The 21,742-nt window shown below is 37.6% G+C and overlaps 1 protein-coding gene across 8 annotated transcripts in view; it reads right to left on the reverse strand.

Moving 5' to 3' along the window:
* FHIT (fragile histidine triad diadenosine triphosphatase) overlaps window positions 1-21,742 on the reverse strand; it is a 620,171-nt gene that overhangs the window by 136,168 nt on the left and 462,261 nt on the right. For all 8 annotated transcript variants that reach the window (XR_012624678.1, XM_074835874.1, XM_074835877.1 and 5 more), the window contains 2 exons: window positions 13,046-13,191; window positions 12,151-12,180 (listed from right to left, as the gene is read on the reverse strand). Coding sequence is in view for 7 of the 8 variants with exons in the window: in XM_074835874.1 (XP_074691975.1) it covers window positions 12,151-12,180; window positions 13,046-13,191 (176 nt within the window). In the remaining variant the exon portion in view is untranslated. The remainder of the gene's footprint in view (window positions 1-12,150; window positions 12,181-13,045; window positions 13,192-21,742) is intronic.

Raw genomic sequence — 21,742 nt, forward strand, 5'->3', positions numbered from 1 at the left:
GTATTTATTTTTGTCAACAAAATCTAATCAAAGTTCATTTTTTTTAGAAACTCAATAGTTACACTAAATTAGATTACATAGAAAATTAAATCATAAATCCATGTAACTAGGCCCTGCCTCCATCTCTGTTGCTCCAAAACACAACTTTGCCCTCTTGAGCACCTCATTTAATTCTAAGAGGCTGAGCTTCCAAACTAGTTATGGATTTGATCATTTAATAACATGAAACAAGTAATTGTGTGGGGGAAAATTTATTATTTAATTAGGCTTTACTGGTAATCAATAGCAATCTATTCATTAATTTGCATATCCCTTCTTTTTAATGTGTGCCCACAAATTCTGATTTTTTTAAATTTATGAACCTTCTTTCTTCACTATGCAAAAGGAGGTGCTCAAACTGTAGATATTATGTAGAACAAATAATTGAGCAGCAGGAATGCATGTATGCCCTATAGAACTGACTGCAGGACAAGATTTAATACTGAAAACAAGGAAAAGAAATAAAACAACTAGCCTATTCTCCCCAGGATGCATGCATAATTCTCATTAATGTTAATGAAAGATACTAAACGTATATGCACTGAGGGGAGTTTATTAGAACTTAATAAATTCTGGTATTTTTCCTTTTTTTTTTTTTACTTGATAGTTACTAAAAGAATTAACTTATTCAGGTGAAGTGGAAGATATTTAAAGATAAAAATAAAACCACTACTCAAATTATACTTCATAGGTTATTTTCTCAAAAAGCTGTTTTGCATTCAGAATTACTAGATTCACACATATGACTAATAATTGTAGGCTTAAATGATAAACTATATGAAATCAAAGAGTTACTATAGAAATGGCAAAAGCTCAATTGATTTAGTCCACATATTTTCATAAGTGAACTGAACCATTTATACCAGAGAATACTCTAGTCCCTGACACCAAGGTTGGTCTACTTACATGGGACTCAGAGAATCGAAGACAGATTACAGATTCACATTCTGCTAGATCATAATTCTAAATTAGGATGCCCTCACTAAAAGGCCAGAGATTACTCATTTGCAGAAAAAAGCATCCACTAAGTATAGTGAGAACTGATGCACTCTTCAATCTGGGCAGACCAACTACCTGCTCATGGTAATTTCTCACTAGCTGAGGTGTGCTGGAAGGCCAGGTGAGAAAACATCACAGTATTATTGTCTTTTCTATAGCTTCTCAATGGAGAACTCATAATGCTTATTCACAGATCCATCAAAAAAGAAAGAAAGAAAGAAAAGCAGAAAAAATAAAGTGCTACCTCTGGGCATTGTCTTTACTTCAAATACTAAAAACTAGAGTTGAAATCAGACAGAGAAATTCAGCATTCATGAAATCAGATGGAGGAATTCAGCATTTCAGACTTTAACATCTTTACAAGCAAGATCAAGACAATCATTCACATGAGCACTTTCCATCTGGTCTGGTTTATTTTCTTCCAGCCTCTCACAGGGAGAATTTGGATCAGTGATGCCAGGCAGACAGCATGAAATGAAGATTTTCATGGTAGCAATGAAGGAGGTAAATCACAAAAGTATAAATGGGAGAAAAGAAAATGGTTTGATTTTTCAGAGATAATAATTTAGGAGATTACCAAAGGAGGAACCATTTTTCTCCTTCCAAAGACCTGAGCAATCTAGCAAACATCGTATGCCTTTCCAATCTTCTGCCTTTACCACAGCCTATAGCTTTCCCCTGCTCCTGGCTGCAGAGCCTTGCTCTGAAGTGTTACAGGGTGGAATTTATTTGGAGGAGATGTGTGCATGGACACACTACACTTCGCATGGGTCCTTGCATATGGGCACGGGCAGAAACCAATTTGTACTGACTGTAAATGTCATTCTAAGTCCAGAAGAAGAGACAGCCTCTTAGCCCAGACCCAAGCCCATACTAATAAATTCAGTCTGTTTGACCTGTTCATGTAGACATAACCTCAGTAGGTTTCATCCATGATGAAAAACTAACTAGTTTTTCGGGGTTCTCTACTTGGGCATGCTGTCCCTCTACCTGGGACTGCCATAGCGAAGGATCCCTTCTGCACCCTGCACAAAGCCAAGCCCCAGGTCATGGGATAAGGGATGGGAGACAGAAAAGCTCCGGACAGAAGCAAGACATGGTGTAAATGTAAAACTTGGGGTACAACAAAATGTCACGGATACAGGTGAGCTCTCCCGGCAGTCAGAGCAGGGCAGTGCCCTGTGACTTTGCCCTGCATCTGAAGGACAGAGCTATTATCAACCCAGGCTCTTCATCTGCTCAACAAAACAGGAATAATGTCTTGGCCCTTCTTTAAATCACTTTTGCCGCAACAATTTGGTTGGTAAAATTGAATTACCAGCCTGCTGCACCTAGCAAGAGACTGAGAACTCCTGAGAAGGACCGAGTCATCTCAGACTCCTGGAAAAGGCAATCTGTGATGCAGAAGAAAAATGTGTGTGGAGACCACATGGTGAAAAAGTAAGCTTCAGGATGAATTTTAGTCAACTGGCTAATTATTACAGGTGAATTTAGCTCTCTGAAAGTGAACAGTTTATCTCCAAAGTAGGTAACTGTGTTAAAGCAGGGAATCTAAGCTTCTCTCCTCAAATCTTCGTTCTGTAATCTCAGTTAAGGGGACAGTGTAATGCTAAAAATATTCATTTTATGTTTTCCCCAACTTATGTCAATTGTGGCATCATTCCTAGAAATTTGAAATATTAATATGCAAAAAGAAATTTAAAAATACCCAGAAATGCTTTTATTTACAGAATTCACTATTTGGAAGTTGCAATTCTAATTTTTTTCCTTCAAAATCAGGGGGCTGCAGAGTGTTTATGCATTGAAAGAAAATCATGAGCAGCAGCAGCTAATTCAGACACCGAATAGTTTATTTAAAAAAATCTTAATCGTGACTGGCAAATTTATCTATTAGTCAAACAGGGAATTTCTCTCCAGAAAAGGCCTGTAAATCTGCTGAACTGCATCCACAGATGCCGATTTCTTTTATGTGATCCAAAACTGAGGACAAACCTATCAACCTGATTTTACCAGGTAACTGCAGACATTTAAGTAAGAATCAGGCTTTGTTTCATGATTATTCCTTTCCCTTTTTAAAGATACATCCCTTAGCATTTGGTAGGTGTATGTGTATACAATCTGTCTAGAGATACTGGCATTCAGATTTCTGCAAAAGGGAAGATTTAGAGTGTTTCTCTAGCTCTTCAGGGAGTGCTACACCTCACTTGCCTAAAAAAGAACCACAGTGCAAACAGCAGAGCATTGCTCAATAGCTGTCACTGAAACAATAAAACAGAAAACAGCACAGCAGTGTGGAGTCACAGACCTCTGAAACACACAACTAGCCAAGATACTGCCTTGTGGAGTCACCACGTGAGCAGCACTGCATAAGCTTCAGGTTTTTACTCCCATCAGTACAAGCAAGTGAAAGGAAAATGTAAAATGGTGAGCACCACACAAGAGGTATGCTGGCATCCATTCTCGTTCAACCTCAGAAACTGCTATTCCAGCAATATTTTCCATCACTAGTCAGCGTGGGCTTTTCCTACTGCTAACCAAATGAGGAGGGGCCATTTGATAAAGTTCCCAGAGACTGGACTTTAAAGGCATATTTCAAATTCTTTCAAACTCCAGCTTAGCTTTACAGAATGAGTAGTAACCCTATGTGTTAGTGGCCTTGCCGAGGACACTCAAGCAGCTTTCAGGAGGGATGAGGGAAATGAGGCTTGAGAGAGGGGTTTAGCTTTGTATTGCAGGAAGCTCTTGGCTTTTCCAGCCTGGTTTGCAATGAGCATGATACAAAAAATTGCAGTATCCAGAATGATTGACTTTTTTTTTTTTTTTTTAAACACTAAAAATATTACATAATCTTCACCCTGTCATCCTGTCTGGAGCTTGCTGAACAAGTTTTATTCTATTATTTTAACCTTAGTTTTCCATTTCTAAATCATTTCAAGCAGAGGCTTTTCTTTCACTGAAAGAAAGTCCTACATGGGATAACATGGTGTTGCCAGAACAGACTAAAATGCACAGACTAGATCTTGTATTTCAGATGTGCTTAGAATTTCAATAGGTTACAGGACAGTGTAACCGCCTACTCTTTCATGTGATAAAGGAACATAGGGCTAGGAAAGGCCTCCATTCCCTTGTTATCACATGTGAAAACATTACATGCACTCTTTCCCTATTGACATTTTTAAGCAACAAACTCATTCCAGCTCTGCAGGCTCTCTGGGGAGCTGCAGGGACAGCTTTAAGTAGACAGCTCTTTCATTTTCTGAAGGGGAGGTGACTTTTAGGGGGGAAAAAAAAAAAAAAAAAAAAAAGGACGTGACTTTAAGGGAAAAAGGGAAAAAGGTATGGAGCCAATTGAACATTTTCTTTATTATTGCATTGATAAGGCAGTGAGGGCTCTAATAAATGGGTTCCCTTTGTCTGGCTGAAATTGGGTCATTAACACAAGCAAAGCAGCACTGTGATTCTGCCCTTCCCTAGGAGACTCCGGATGTCACAGCATCCAGCCAGACGGCTGAGGCACCAAAGTTTAACACAGATCAGTCAACTGAAAATGCCTTGGGGCAAGAACACCCAATAAACTCAACCACAAAACAGTTTAAGTGTGGGTAAATGCCTGCTTACAGAAGGCATATGTTGGCATGAAGAAGTCTGTTTTGCACATGACCCTTTGACATCCCTTCTAATCTGTGGTCAGCATAAGATATAATTTTATGGTGGATCTTTGGAAGAAGCAAAAGCATTACCTGGTAGGCAAGAACACAAAGACAAACGTGCAAAATCACCTGAGGTCAGAGCACTGGCACACAATACTCTGTTACAAAGCATTATATTAATTTTTAGAAAGAGTAAGTCAGAAACCTATTAAACTGAAATCTAGCTTTGCAACACTTGCTTAATAAACAATTTTCATCTACTACAAAACACAGAACAGTATCAAGTTGTATATCTGAATTAAACAGGAATACTTTTGCACATTTCTTGGTGAGTTACATTCTAGTTGAAAGCAATGTTTTGTAACAAAAAAAAAAAAAAAAAAAAAAAGCATTCCCTGTTAAACGAAGAGGTTTATAAGATACAAGCTTGACAAAGAGAAAAAGTATTATGGATGAGATGGAGCTTGAAAAGAAATTCATACACTAACCACACCAAAATTAATCAGACAGCCTTGACTGTGGTATTAATGATTTTAGAACTCATGCATTGTCTGGGATTTCTAGAGGTTTTGCATTTACAGTACAATAGGGTAGTTGTAGGACCTGTACTCAAGAGTGGCATTTGATTGATTGTACATACTCTGAGACAGAGAATGATTTAAATGCAAAACATATTGCTGTAACATGGGAACAAAGAAGTGAAAGATACTTTCTAATTAAAACATAGGATTGTTGATCCTAATCTCAGTTGTTGTGGGACAAATGAAGAGTAGCATGTAGAGCAATTCATGGATTTCTCAACATTCCTCCCCATATTGTGTTTTTTGTCACAAAATGCCAATTCAGTAAAACAGAGATAATTTTCAAAAGAGGCTTTGTTTTCATAAAGAAAAAGTTTTTGTTGTCAAAATACCCTGTTATAACATTTTCAGAGGAAAACTTTTCTACCTTTCTGATAGAAATACTTTCTCATCTTGAAATGTAACTCTGTTTATAGAAAAAAAAATTTAAAAAATTGAAGAGCTTTCAAGCTTTCAAATAAACCCTTCTGAATGATTTGTTCAAGATTCTTCTGTCATAAAAATTGTAAATATCTGAACACATACCAGGAAACAAACAAAAAAAAAGTATATTTAAAATGTTTTTGTCAAAGCAGGAGCAGGCTCTCCTGGAGCTGCACAGAAGGGCAGAATGTGGGGAGCCCTGGCAGTGTTTAACCCTTCCCTGCAGTAATCAGTCAGGTCACTGTGGGCAGCATGCCGTGTCCCAGCACAAGCAGGGCTCCGTGGGGTGACCGCTCGCTTTCCACCTGGACTGGCTGCTGGCACAGCCACCCACAGCTCCAGCCTCTTGCCGGGCTTGCAGGGCTCTGCTGACACACGACGTGGCTCCTGGGGACTGCGACAGGCACATCCATGCTCCATTGGACATTCCTGAACGTGCACACACCCTTCATGTTATGCACAGGCAAGTACCTTTCCAGGCATTACTTGCAGTTTAGCTCTGACCCATTGACCTTTGGAAAAACAAAAAAGGCAGCGACCAGCGCTCTGCGGGTCTGCTGCTGAAGGGGATCACGCCCAGCAAGGAAAGAGCTAGATGCTGGATGTGGCCAACAGAGCTGCATGACTTCTAATCTCAGTACACTAAGGCAATTTAAACAAGCATTTGAGCCCACTTACTTGCTTATTATAGTTTAATTTAGACAGTGTCAATAACTCTGACTAGCTCTGGGGGTATTTTTGGAATTAAACTACCTAAAGAGAATATTCATCTAAGAAATCCATATGGCAGGAAAGAAGGGTAGAATTGCTAGCATGGAATAATAAAATCTTCCTTCTCATTACCATTCTTCAACTTATATGTTTTGAAATTTCTTTTACTTTCCTCATTTATAGTTGCAGATTTTTAACCCTGTTTTGTTTTGTTTTTCTTTCTCTACATTGTAGTCCATACAGACTATTCTGTGTTTGTCCAGAGACAGAGAATGATATTAAAAGTCAGGGGTACAGCATGTCATGACATTCACTACTGGAAATTCAAAATCATCCAGATTCAGAACCATCATAATTCACTGCTAAAGAGAATCTTTCAAAAATTTCTGTCCCTATCCCTTCAGGGTACTTCACAACCTGATATTTCTGGATCAGACTTCATTATCCAGGTCATCATTTCAATTTATCAGTGCCTTGGAGCCTTTGGTATTCTCAGCTAGGATGGTGTCATGTCCATCAATCACTAGGCTGTTTCCACATTCCCAATTTTCTTTCATCTCCTTCAGTGTTCAAAAAACCTCTAGAACTTTACATGGGTGCATACTGGGCAGAGACACCTCTTACTTTTGTCAACTGTTACCATGTTTTCAGTACAGAAACTGATCTGTACAAATTATGGGGGCCTTAAGAACTGTTTTCATTCTAGGTTATGCTTATTATTGTTTGTATTAAGGGAGGGTTTACAGATCCACCAGTGCCTCTTTGGACTATAAGCATCACAAACAAAAAAGCAGTATGATGCTTTTCCTGGGAAGCTTATAGCTCAATCAAACCCTAAATGTTACATGTAATGAACAGGAGTAAGGACATGACAAAGCAGAGGAAGTTTGGACTCTAGGGCTATACCCATTGACTGCATCATAAAAAACATAGGTCTGGCCAAGGGACTGAAAGGAGAATTAGACCAGCACAAGGCAGATTTTGAAAAGGGCCTCAAAGAAAAGGGCAAAAATTATTATTCAGAGTGAATAGAAACCTTTAAGGGCAAACTATCTGGATGCCCCTGCTGCTTCCCTGTCTCTGTAAGGGGCAGTATAATCCTAGCTTTGAAAATACACACTACTAACATCCCACCAAAATCCACCCCAATCTAAGTATAGTACCAAAATAGAAAGAAAATTATGAGCTCAAAACAGACATAGCAGCCCTGAGACTACTGAATTTGCTGTACCAATTACCTATCTGCAACATTACATATTCTCCAACCAAATACTATTAGTGTGGTTCTCAAAGCAATTCAAAGAGACTGCTGTATTTCATCAAATCATTTTTGGACATCTCACAAACTTTCAAGAGAATCATTGTTCTTAAGAGTAAAGCAAATAAGACCATTTTTCAGTACAATCTGTTTTTTAAAAACTTGTTTCTTTCTTCCATGTTTTTTCCACTTGAATTTTTATATTTGTTTAGAGGTAAGAAAAATCTTTGCATTTCTCAAACGCCAGCTTTTTTTGTTCTTTTAAGAGAGCAAAAGGTGGTTTCCAATACTCCATTAAACAAGGACTCGCATCTGCCAAGTCTGCAGGGAAAGCAGGCTGAGGCATCAAAAGTATTGCAGTTAGTGAATTTAATCCTTCTGATGCAATCAGTCTGCAATGTGATCTGATTAAATTTAAAGACTCAAACCTGAAGTCCAGTACTCCAGGTCCAGAGATAAGTAGACAAATAGTATGAAAGAGCAGTCTGCTGTGGGCTTAAATAAAACCTAGACTCCACAGTTCAGGTTAAGATTTCTAAAGAATGCAAGCCAGGTGAATTGATTTAACGCAGCATTAAAAAAACATCAGGGAAAGAAAAACATGTACATCAAAAAATAATCGTGAGACAATCTTCTCAGTGTAAAATAATTAGTGGAATGTGTGACATATAAAATAAATTTCTGCACATATACCCACACTGCCACCATCAGCCTCGCATTCTCATTTATTTAGGTGAACCTGTAATTGGCAAACAGGCACTTACTCATGCATAACAGTGGAGGTGCTGAGCTGCTGGAGACTTTGACACTGCTGCAAAATAGAGTTTGTGTTCATATGTGTTTGTGCAATGGACACTTACTGTGCAATATTATCTTGTCTCTACAGATAAATTAGTTGCATCATGCTCCTGCCAGCTTGATTTGTTTAGCCTTTACAGAGAACAGAGTACATGGGGTTTCTTGTGATTGAATCTCACGTAAAAGGTAAACCTGAGAGTTTATTCTACACTATGCTATACATCCACCAAGGCAGCTAGAGCATTTGCTGACTAGATGTTGAAAAGAAGGCTATAAAATATACCGGGGAAATCTTGAAACGTCACTCACTTGACATAGCAATAAGAGCCCTGCATTAAGATGCAGAGCTGATTTCCCTGATCCATGAAATTGCCTGGATATTTAAAGCATTCTCAAACAGAACCAGCAGAAAACTCACCCTCCATTCCTGGCACAAGGACACCATAGGTTTTGTATTCTCCAAGAAAAACAGAGCTTAAAATTGCAGAGATAAATATTCTTTACAAGACGACCTAAACACAATTTCCTTCCTTTCTCAGGTAAGAAGATATAAGTACTCAAAATGTCTTTAATGCTGGAAGATGGTTATGCTTGCCAGCACACTGATCAGGTGCTGAGGTTCTCTGTTGTGAGTTGGTGTAAGAACCTCTTACAATAAAACACAAAGTGTGCAAGTCTGTGACCACCTCTGGAGAGGGACATTTGTCCCTCTCATAAACAGGTGACAGGACTGGAATAGGCACAATCTGTGGACAGCTATGAAAAATATTACAAAGCAATCTATTGTATTATTTTATGGTCTGAGAGCTGGGACATGGTTCAGAATTCCTTAGCAAATGTTATCTTTCCAGCTGCTAAAGGGAAAGAAAAGACCCATCTACACTTCCAAAGTATTAGTGAGCTGAGGGTCATCTATAAGTTGAATTTCTTCCAAAGACCCATGCAATGCAAACAGACTGCAATAATGGGGGAATTTGAAAGGACCATAAACTTCCCTAGAACACTGTACTGCAGGCTCTGGTAGCTTAGATTCAAAGGAGGACAGTACCCACAAGGAGTACAAAAGTAACAGAGCTACATGTTAGATTATAAACAGCTTCCCATTAGGTAACTAGGAAGGTTTTAGCCCAAGAGGCACCACTAAAGTATCCTGACATTGCAGTACATGGTACCTCTGACTGAAACCTGCACACACCAGCAGAATGAACATGTAACATTGGCAGAAGAATTTAGAATTGATTTCTACCCAAAATCACACCAAAAGGGTAATCTCCTTTAAACTGGTGCATGCATTGCACATATCATTTTCAGCACCTCCATAGCAAAGAAAGACCTGAGACTCATACTCAAACTGAGGTTCAAGATTTTTCTTGGACATGGATCATTCCTTCTTGTTGACAAAGAATTGTTGACAGAGAATTTCCTAATTTTTTCAGATAAAATTTCTCAGTTTTTGTCTTCAGCTAGCCTTCCCATTTTGTGGTAAAGCTTTGCACTGACCAATTTAACAGCCAGTACTACCCTACTTCCTGTAATTCTTTTCCTACATAGCACATACAGTAGTCTATATTCATACAGGCATACAGAATTATACAAAATACTAATGGAAAGGAGTCTTGAAGCCATCTGGTATGTGACCCCATTCAAACTAAGATCAGCTACACCTAATTAGCTCCTGACATATGCTTGCCTACCCTACTGAAACAGTCCCCACAAACTCCCTTGGACATTTATTGTGATGCTTTGTTTTTCTTACTATTAGAATGTTTTTCTAATGTTTAGTATGTTCCAGAAATTTTAATTAAAAGTTCCCTTAGAAGAAGACTAGATTACTGTGCATTCTGATACATGAAGAAAAACACATACAGAAACACATGACACACTGAAATCAAGGTTCATAAATTACTTGTAGAGCACATAGGTGGTTTTTCAAACTTTCTGATTCAAAACAGTTTAAATGGAACCAGCTATTTATATATCCACCCTATTGCTCACTTTAAAGAAGATCTTGATCATAGTAATTTCCTCCCCAATTCAAGTTCTGAAAGCTCTGAGTTCTCTGAAGAAAATAGTTGCTGGCATTTTTGGATGATAAACATCCCAAAGTGATGATGATAAATTACAGCGTTGCCCAATGATGCAGAAAAGTAGAGAAACGCAAACTGCTAACCTCTGATTTATGAATACACACTCTTTATTACAGAGTCTAGGGGTTCACAGCTGTAAGAGCAGGTCATTTTCATCTCATTGCTTATTAAAAGTGCGAGAAGGAAGCACGAAGGGTGGCTACCATTTTGCAATGTATTGGATAGACTGACACTTAATGCTCTTTGTCTCCAGTACCAATACAAAATAATACAGGATTTCCTGCCTTTTTAAGGTCTACATAAGCATTTGTTACTCTTCATGATCACAGATAGGAATTTTTATGTCTAGTTTTGCTCATTTATATTAGCAAATTTTCTTGCATTTTAATATAATCATTCCTAGAAACCTTTTCTTTACACAGAAAAATAAAATGTCTAAGATATTAAAAGAAATACTGTGATCTGCCTGTTAAAACATATTGGTGTTAATGACAAAAATTACTTCGGAAAGTATTTAAACTGAGCCTTTCACCTATCAACAGGCATTCCCAGTGAAACCCACCCAATGCACTCTAAATCACGAGCTGAGGAATCTGTTTTGTCTCAGTACTTATGTAAATTGTATTACATTCCTTCATCACTCCTCAGCTTCCCAAAGCTTGGGGATTTTCTGTTTTATTCTTCTCTCTCCCTATTACCTCTCTGTTAAATATTCAAAGCAGGCAACAAAAAGGACTAGGAAAAATAAGGTCAATACAGCAAATTGGAAAGAAGTAAAGTGTTTCTATACACCATCATTTGGTTGTTACAGTTATCTTAATCAACCCAAACAGCTTCTTTGAGACATCTAATTTGATTTTACAAAGTGCTAACCCATAGCCATATTTGACTTTCCTTTGATTTCAAATGTAAAAAATAGCCTTTATCTAATGTTCAGGCATATAATCTAACTACACATGCATTTGCATTTGCATTACGAGGCAGTGAAACATGGCTGGAGAGCCATCTTGGATGTTATCTATGTTATTACTGAAGTGGAGAGTATAATCATAAATCCTTCTCTTCCCCTCCACCCCCCACCTTTTTTTCAGAAGTACACTTAAAAACTGTTTTTAAGCTTCACTGGCTCCATTACATTTGAACTTCAGTAACAAGAATGTGATATGAATATGTAGAGGGAAAGCATAGACAAAAGGTATATTTTCATAATGTGGTTCAGTTTAACTGTTCCTATAATTAGCTACAACTCATTAGGCAATAAAAAGACAAACAAAGAGATTATGAATGGAAGGGCAACATTTTCTCCATAAAACAAACAAAAAACTTAAACAGATGCCTCTTTTCTAAGGCTTTCCTTGCATAAATACACCCAGCAGCTTAGAAAAGATATTTTCATGATTGAAAATTTTTGTCTAGAAAGAAAACCTGTAAACATTATGCTGTGCAATTTCAATAAAAAGTATTTACAGCTATTGTGCACTTGGGATTTTTTGATCTCAAGGATAAAATAACGATACAGCAATGGTCTGCAGATGACTAGCTTTGATCTTTTATTAGTTCTTATAATTGTCTCTTAATTTGTATTCTGCATAATAAGCACTCACCTTCACCGTTTGTCCAGCTTCAGGGCCATCCTGTAAGCAAAGGGAGAAGTCTCGGGTTAGAGAAACTAACAAGGATCACACAAGAATTCAGAGATCTTACTCAGTAATCATTTACATCCAATTTTGGTGTATGTTAATTTAGCATATTTTCCTGGGGACTATTCAAACAAAGTTTCTGGACAGGTGCCTTTCCATATCAGACCATGGCAAAGTGAGAATCTTAGACCACAAAAACAACAGGTTCTTTTCATTCTTTCAGATCATATTTTTGAGTAGCTAGCAATAGATTTCTGATCCTTGTGAATATAAAATCAGACATGTAAGTGAGAATTTAATCAAAGCATGCTTGTTTAAATTCTTATTCCAATGAAGTAGGCTTAGTTTCCTGATTTGTTTTAAACAGAGCTCTTTTTTAGTATAAAAACACCCAGCACAAATAACTGAAAGGTCAGAATTGATAACATATTTACATGGCTACATATCTCTGCCTGCATATAAATAGCTGTGAGCAGGAATTACTTGTTTCCACCACAAGCAGTGAGTTAACTGCTGAATGGAGAGATGTGGCTGCCTTCTCTAGGTCAATCCTGCAAACACTTCTTTGAAGAAAGAGTTTTTGCTGAAATACTCACAAACAAGCACTGCATTTGGGAGTGTTTGCAGGCTTACTCCAAAGTTTTTCAGTTATTAATTATCCACATTTTTCTGATGGTTTGCCTTTCAGTTTTTTTCAGTGGCAAATCTGGCAGACTGCAATGCAGTTATTGCACTTTTTTTAAATTATTATTCTGCATTTATTACCCCTTGAAGTTTGAATATCCTTTTCTCGTTGGACTAGGGAACAGGGTTGATGAAACAAACCATTAAACCTTTTTTAGTTGACTGGTTTACAAACCTGAATTGAAATGGTGAGCGAGGTGCTGCAGAAGTGTTTCTCCACCACATTGCCAACTCTTTGCACTGTACGAAATAAATCGGCCACTTCCTCAGGACACAAGTCACGGAAACGTTCCACCATCCGCAGAGGACAAACAAGAACATCTGAAGGTGGTATTGTCAAGGCACAAATGCAAGTCTGAGTGGTCCAGAAGGACAAGTGTCTCAATCCCTAGCCTGTAAATTGCTTCTGATCACCTTTGAATTGTCTAAACTCTTCCTCTCCAAGGATTACAGCAAGAGCAACTAAAACATAAGGCTACATACAAAGAATCGGATGATGCTTTGTTGAGAAGTTTCCTCAAATCCCTCAGTTATGGGCAAAATCACTAAACTAAGGTCCATATGTTACTACTGAGACATCTAAAGGAAAGCAAAGTTTTCACAGATTCAAAGTTACATTCTGATGGAGAGATGCTAGTATTTAACACCTCAGGAAGTCAGAGACATTTCTTTTCATAATTAAAAATGGAAGAAAGCCAAAGGAATTTAAGATGGGTTTGGGTGTGTGATCTGAGAGCAGTTTTACAATGCTTTTCCACATATGTGGTATGTACTTTTGAAAAGCTTGATCTTACACCTCTAATTTCAGGTACCTAAATGTGAAAAGCTGAAACTATGCTGGTAATAGCAGGTCACTTATTTCTACATCCCAATAATTACCATTCACAAGGAATGCTCACCTGTTATCAATTTTATATGTTTTTAGAAATACATTAAAATAATTAAGACTATTCCCTTTTATGCGTGGAGTTCACAACACTAAATACACTTTGATTTTATTCTACCTTGGTGACTGTGCTTCATGAGTCAGTGAAATAAAGCTATAAAGTAAACAATGGAAGTACACAGACACTATTCCAGTCATCTGATCTGCTGTGTTCACAGAAATTAATAAACGCTATGATTCCTCACTCAAAAGTCAATTTTGTAACATTATTAATAGGGTCCAGAATTCTTAGCAGAGCCTCAGTTGTATAAATCCAACAAACAAATACCTAGGACTTTTTTCTCTCATTTCATTTCCCTGCAGACAGTATTTTTTTTTTCTGACTATAGTCAGAATACTGTAGTATTGTGTTTGCAGAATAAAGACCTTAAAATCACCTTTAACACCACTTGAACTTTCATCCCCAAAGGCTATGAAAATTAACAACTTATTTTTTCAATATTAAAAGAAGTGTTCAAAGGACTATTTGAAGAAAATTAATCTCCATGCCACTGTATTACAGTCATCCATATTTTTACTGTCATATTTTTAAAGCCTGCAGGTATTCAGGAATATTCTCTATACTCCGGGAAAGGTAACTAGGAGATGTCCTGTAGTTAACAGGTTCCCACAAAGGTTACATCAACCTGATATTCAAGAACCACATGAGACGTCTGAAATAAAGAAAGATTAATACATGCAAAAGATTTTTTATTTTCATAAACATGCAAAAGATTTTTTATTTTCATAAACATGCAAAAGATTATTTCCATAAACACAGAAACAACATTTACATTCATGAAGTTTATCGTAGGAATTGCATTTATAATTCTGATTGGAGAGAAAACCAGACATTTTCTGGAAATAAAGAAGTAGGAGCAGGTTTTGATCATTTTTTCAGAGTCCAGATGAGGACAGACAAGATTGTAATGGATAGGGAGCAGATTTTTCGAGCGAGCTCCACAGCTAGCAGCTCCCAACAGAACAGAGAAGACTGGCCCCAGCTATGGGTGTTAATCTGATTTGAAAATCTGGCCCCCATTTTTTTAGTACAGCATCAGCTGTGCCACCACTATTCTCTTTCTTTCTTGTTACAATTTATGGCATTAAAATTTAAGAAAGGAGAATTATTTATTTAGAAAGCAGGTACTTGGAAAGAAACCAATCCCAGACAGGGACAAAAAACCTAGTTTGGTGGGTTTTTAGTTCTAAAATGCTGTGCCTCTTGGCAAGCTATTGGGCATAATAAAACTCCTGTAATTTATTTGTGCCTTCCCAGCACACCGTACAAAGCACCTCCATAAAGGATGCTATTGGCTGAACTCAGGGCCCAAGGAAAGAGCTGGAAACTTGGTTGGCAGACCTGATTTCCATACCAGGAATAAAGGAATAGAAAAACTAATTAATTTTACTCATAAAAAGGAAATCCATGTCAACACTAAAACAGGAAAAAGGACATTCGTTTAATCTGAGTTCATTTTTCAAAAGGAGAGAAGGGAAGCTTTTACCCTTAGGGCATCTGATACTTAAGTAGATAATTATCCTTCTTCTGCAGCACTGCTTTATTATCATGGGTCAACGAACCATTTGTAAGTGAAGAATTTCCCCTCACTTACCTCTAGCAAAACTGCTGCTTACATTAAGACAAGTTTCCTTTTCTCTTTTAGAATTTTTTCCCAGTTTCTCACCCTCTCAGACTCTCGTACATGCCTCACCAGCAATTGTTTGTTCTCTACCTAGCTCAGGGCCACAGTCACAAGTATGAATTCTTGCATTAATCATGGTTTCTACAATCTTATATTAACACTGTACTACTTGCCACTGTGATGCATTGTGAAAAACATGGGCTAAATGCTGCTTGCAAGAGCTTTTGTTTCCATAGCACATAGCAGAGGGAGAGAGTGCGGTGTAAGTGCTGGTTGTGACCAAGCCAGGACATCTGTTTTCTCTTCTTAATTCTGTCACTAATCTGCTCTGTCATTTGGGCAAGTTGTCTCTGTACCTCTCTCTCTCCTCTTCTATGCTTTATCTGTCTTATCTGCTTAGATAGCATTTACCAGTTGGTGCAATGGATGTTTTCTTATTAAGCCGTGAGGTTCCCCGCTCATGTGGGGCTGCGAAGCACTCCCGCAACATCAAACAATGTGCCCATAAACCATGTCGTTCTGCAAAAAGGATTTTCACTTCCTCCTTACGTTATCGAGACTCATTTACAACTCAAACTAGATTTTAACCATATTTCTGTCTTTGAATGTGATAAATAATTCAAAGGCACAATCACACACTGGAGCATCTTTGCTGAACTTTCCATCATTTCAAAATAATTCTACAAAGAATAATGATAGAAATTCTGAATCAGAGCTAAATTAACATGAGAATGTAATTAGGACAACATTCAAGTTATATTTAACTATGAATATATAAAAAGGCAAATGTTAGAATGAATTCATGGATTTGAAGTCATTAAGAAAACAACCATCCACTGCAACTTTAAATCATAGTTTTTAACTACAGTTTTTAACACCAGGATAGTTTTTAACCTTATATCCTGGTCAGATTTTGATCTGGATAAATGCTCTTTTCACCTCAAAATTCCTCCTAACTTTAAAATTAGATAAACTGTTCATTGCTTTCTGCAATTACCCACTGCAAACACTGCTATGAACTACTGATGTGCTTCAGGTGACTGTGTATTAAAGATGCAAGTGAAAGTGAGTCTCTACTTACGTTTACATGCAATTACTCCTTAGACAGAAGCATCTACTGCCATCTGAGATGCCTCGGGGCATCCAGCTGCCACTACAGAAGGGCAGGAGTCTCCCATATGCCCTGTATCATATCTGTCAGCCAGGTGGGAAGCCTGAGCCATTTTAGGGTATCTGAAATGGCAGTAGGTGCCTATGTTTGGGCAACAGCCCCCCACCTTCACAGAGTGGCTCAGCAGTACAAGAGGCTGATACCCAGCAGACATGCTGCATGATTGAAGACAGCATTCTGCCTTCAGAGAGTTTGAACTTTATGTTTCCTTTCTCTAACCACCATAATTAATAATTTTGTGATTTCTTCATTCATTTTAAACTGCTACTGACTGATGAAGTTTCTATTTTTAAGCTTTGATGTGCACAGCTGTTATTTCCTTCAAATTCTTCAGTCCACATCATTAGAGTATGTGCAATTTAATATGTCAACTTCTCCATTTTAAGGAGTGGAAAACCTTTACACCTTATTATAATCTGTGATCATACATTTTTCTCTCTAGATCTTACAGGAGTCTCTCAACAGCTTTACTTTTTTCCTAATACCTAAATATGCATACAGAAGTCAATACCCTCACACACACTAAAAGCTCCATTAAAGATTTATTAAACAATTAGGAATGTCAGTATTTACCACAGACTACCAGTAGATAGTAGACTAAAACTCCAGGTATATTAGTGGAAGTGCATAACTATAAAGTAGCAGTAAAGCAACAGTGGATCAGAGCCATATTACCCTCAAACTGAGCTAAAACAAGGCTGACCTATGATTTCCACAAAATCACTTGTCCTTATATATTAGGCACAGCAGACCACTCTCAGCACAACCTTGGGCAGGTTGTTTAATGCACCAAAGCCTGTGAGCCTCCTCCATGATTCAAATTAACAGCCTCTGCCTGTTGGTCTATTGAGATTGTAACCTGCTTGGAAAAGCTCAGACTCGTGGCCAAGCAAGCATGGTTCAACAAGTATCTACACACCAGCAGAGCAAGGATGCTGAAACACATGTGCCAGCTCTCAGACCTCAACAGTCAAGGTTGCACACATTTCTGTAAATCTCTTCCTCTCTTTCACTGACTTTTTATACCATAACAACTGGAGCCCTTTGAGACTGGCATTCAGAGGCATTTACTGCAATGAGGTTCTGCAGTGGGCACCTGGACACTGTCAAAGCTGTATTCAGTTGTGCCAAGCACAAGTACAAATTCCCCATGTACATCTAAGTATTTAAGGATATGCTCACATTGGAGATTAGGGGTCACTACTGAAAAGTGAGCATTTGTTAACCGCATAATGACTTTCAGTTGATCAGAGAGGGCTCAGATTCTACAAGAAAAGCAAAACACATGGCCAACATCTGCATGCTGACCACTTCAAATGCAATTTTCCTTCCACTAATATACATAGAGTGGAGGCTGAAATTCAAAGGCACAGTAGCATTTTTTATTTGCTTTATCTGAATTTTGACTTTGAAGCCTAAATTATTGTAATTCTGTATTTAAGGTTGAAGCCAGGCTCTGTGTTCCCTTCAATGGGATTCTGATCAACCCCACAAAGTGCCCATTATAAATTTTCACACACAACTATCAAGGTACACATGTTCTGTAGTTCTGAGATGTTGGAAAAATGGCCTTTGGGGGGGTCAAAAAAAGAAAGAAAACCAAAAAAAGAAACCCCAAAGAGGTTAAAATTCCTTTTATGTGAAAAGCTTTAGAACTAAACACAGCTTTTTCCTGGTTAAGTCCATTAGTTTGCTATATAGAAAACACACTTTTCGTTTTGACTTTTGTTTTATTCCTGAATTTGGACTTCAAACAGAACAATTCAAAGCTTTATAAAGGAAAAAATTAAAGGCTCTTCAGGTACTGACATTCTAACAATAGGAATAAAGTTCTTTTTTTTTTTCTTTGTGTTTTTGAGGAAATAGTTAAAAACATTAAAATTGACAGGTTTTCTTAATATGTGAGGCTTTAAAAGAACAAAATACAAGGGGAAAAAGGCAAAATATCTAAAAGTGAAAGGGTAATTGCTTCCTTACGAAACTCCTGGGTTTGACCAATATTGTTAGTTTTCTAAACCATTTGTTACAAAAGATTTTAACTTCGAAAAATTATTTATTTTCAGTGTGTAACATGGTCAGGAATTCATAGCTCACATTGGGATGGAAATAGCATTCCTGTTCAGAAGCCTTTTTAAAAGATTTTTAAAAGACTTCCTTCTCACAACAGCATGAGTGTCAAAATCTCAAAAAAATAATTTAAAAATATATTTTAAAGATGAAAAGTAGTACTTAATAAAATTTCAAAAACTTTTTAAACTCTTGAAATATCTATTTAGCATTCTAACATTTTCACACAAGAGGCAGTTTAGTTAATAAAAATTTTCCTTAATAATTTAAGTTTGGGAAACTCATCAAAACTGACTTTTTCATTGATATTTTGGTTTTGACTAACCCATTTTCATTAAAAAAAGGTGTCCCAAACTATGGTACCTATGGAGACTTAAATATTGCTTCATGCATTTCATAAGCTTGGGTGAATAACTTAAAGCACAGTAGCCTCTGCCTCTCCCTCACAGCTGAAAACACCCCAATCATTTACAGAGCAACTCCTGCCTTGGAGATCAGGGCTTTGATCACTTTAGGATTAATACAGACTGTAGCACCACAGATACTGCTACCATCTCTTTCTAACGGCAGGAAGCATTTGAGAGACACGTAGAGATGGTGCCCCTTGAGTGCGAGGCTGCTCAGTGGCCAGTTCAGCCCTCACTGAGGTGGGAAGATGGTACCTTGGTGTGGCTGCTGGGAGCTCAGAGGCCAGAACCAGCTGCAGAAGACTGTAATAAATTATTATTTCTAACTATCTCCTGAGTCTGTATGAAAGACCCCTTCTCCACATCCATAAGCTAGCTGATGGGAATGCAGAAATAATGTGCTGTGGGTAGCTGAGTGAGGGATTATTCTTTTCTTATACTCTGTTTTACATGAATTTGCATCAAGTGCCCAAGCAGAGAGAATCAGTCAGACAAAGCTTCAGGTATTAAAACACACCACGATGTTGTTCCTAGATTCAGCTGAGGAGTGTAGGCAGGGGTACTGAATTCATCACTGCATCTAAGCAGAAGTTTTCTTTGTTCAAAAGCTCTAATTGCTAACAGAAAGAAGTCCAACAGCTCAGAAAAAACACAGGAGAATGCATGACTAATAAAATTAATATAACTGAAAAACAACTGCCAGTCATTTATCTTTTTTCTGCCCTTGAACAATTCTTCACATTTTGAAGGCTACAGGAGCAATTTCTCTATGCAAAGAAAAGAAGAATAGATCCACAGACACTGCCTATAGAAGGAGTTAAGAAGGAAGCGAAAACAACTGAAATAGCGCATACACACACAAGGCATCAAAAAAACCTTTAAAAATGAATCAAATACCTATTCTGCTTCACTACAACAACAGTATGTCAAGGCATCCATTCAGTCCCCACTAAACCCACTGAATCAGGATGTACATAAAACTGTAGTAATGCAAGGACTGAGGTCTCCCTCCCCAAGGACAAATCCTATTCAATAAGATGGAGTCACTCACTCTTGGAAGGAAATCTGTAGAGGCTATTTGGATTAAGAGTGAGCATCTCATAATAGGAAAAGTGGAGGACCACTCTTTAGTGTGTTTTAGATGTAGAACTGAATTTAAACATATTTTAGAAGGCTGCTTTGGTACAATACTGGAAATACTGCATCACAGAACTTGCTAGTTTGGGAGAAAACTTAGCTGTGAATGATAAAGATGATCAAGAACTAATGAAAATGCAATAAAATTACAATAGAAACTTAAAAATTACTTCAGTCTACTAAAACCAAACACAACGCATTTTTTTGATCTCGCTATGCTACATCATAGCATTAATAAAAAAAGTCATTAAGATAAAGCAAATTATCTAAACACAGTTGATCCTGATAAGGCAGCACAGTACATATTTACACTAATACAGAAGACCAGATTTATGCAATGAAACAGAGAATTAGTGGTTCCAGTGGAACTGAGAGCAATCAGTGTAAATCTTTGACATGGATCTCTCTGCACTATGATAACTGTTCTAAGACCACACTGCAGCTTTTATACAGTGGGTTTTTTTACTCTACCTGACATTCTCGGCCCACTGAAGCTACTTAAAATAATTCTTCGTGTCAATGAAAGGTGCAATAGTTCCAAGAAATGAACAATAAATATTATTTTACTCTTTCTGTAGGAAAAAAAGTCAATACATCTTATTTAAATATATATATGGCTTATAGTCTAAATCGTGTTAGGTAGCACACCAAAGTACAAAGTACTGCTACTCAAAGTACAGTGGCTCCACAAGACAGAGGGCCACAGCAGGGAAATGTGAAATTCAGAACTGTTCACTTTTCATTTTAAACAAGCCTTTCGTATATTTGATATTCCCTTTAAATGCCTTTAGGGTATGTCAAGTAGGTCACTAAAAGCTCAGTTCCTCATAGCGAGTGACATTTTACTGTAGGATTCGTCCTTTTCTGCTAGCTACTGACCTCGGGGGCAGCCTCGGGCAATAGCAGGTGCCTAAGTGGAACCACAGTGAGAATAGCCGTGGGAGAGCTTGTGGCTCAGAAACATGCCTCTGATCCAGGTTTCACTTGGTGGAAATTTACTGCAGACCTAAAGTTACATTTGTATCAGGAATCATGATCACATTCTAGAATCACATTAGCTTTTGATCTTGGAAGGCCCAAAAGCAATAACCAGTGGCCAAATTGGAAATGTAGAAACCCCAATACGAAAGGACTTCATCTACAACTGCTATGACGCTCTGAGAAGATCCTGTAAATAAATACTACTGTACAACAACCCATTTCAGCTAAGAACTACATCTATATTGTTCGGGATGATATAGCCTACTTCTAAATATATGATGAAACTATTCATAATTACATAAAGCTATCTATGCACATACATCAATTATAAACACACAAGACCACTGAAATAAACAGCCACGCCTGAAGCTGACAGCAGAATCCAAACAACACTTGGGGTGCAACACTCAGAGAGGTTTTTTGGCTTAAACACTGGAGCTATGACATTTGCCATAGAAACTAATATGTTCACGCAAAGCAGCTCAGCAGCTACAGTCTTGTTCAAACGACCTGTACCACCAGAAAACTGCACTGAATT

Source organism: Strix aluco, chromosome 11, assembly GCF_031877795.1.
Source record: "Strix aluco isolate bStrAlu1 chromosome 11, bStrAlu1.hap1, whole genome shotgun sequence".
NCBI lineage: Eukaryota > Metazoa > Chordata > Aves > Strigiformes > Strigidae > Strix > Strix aluco.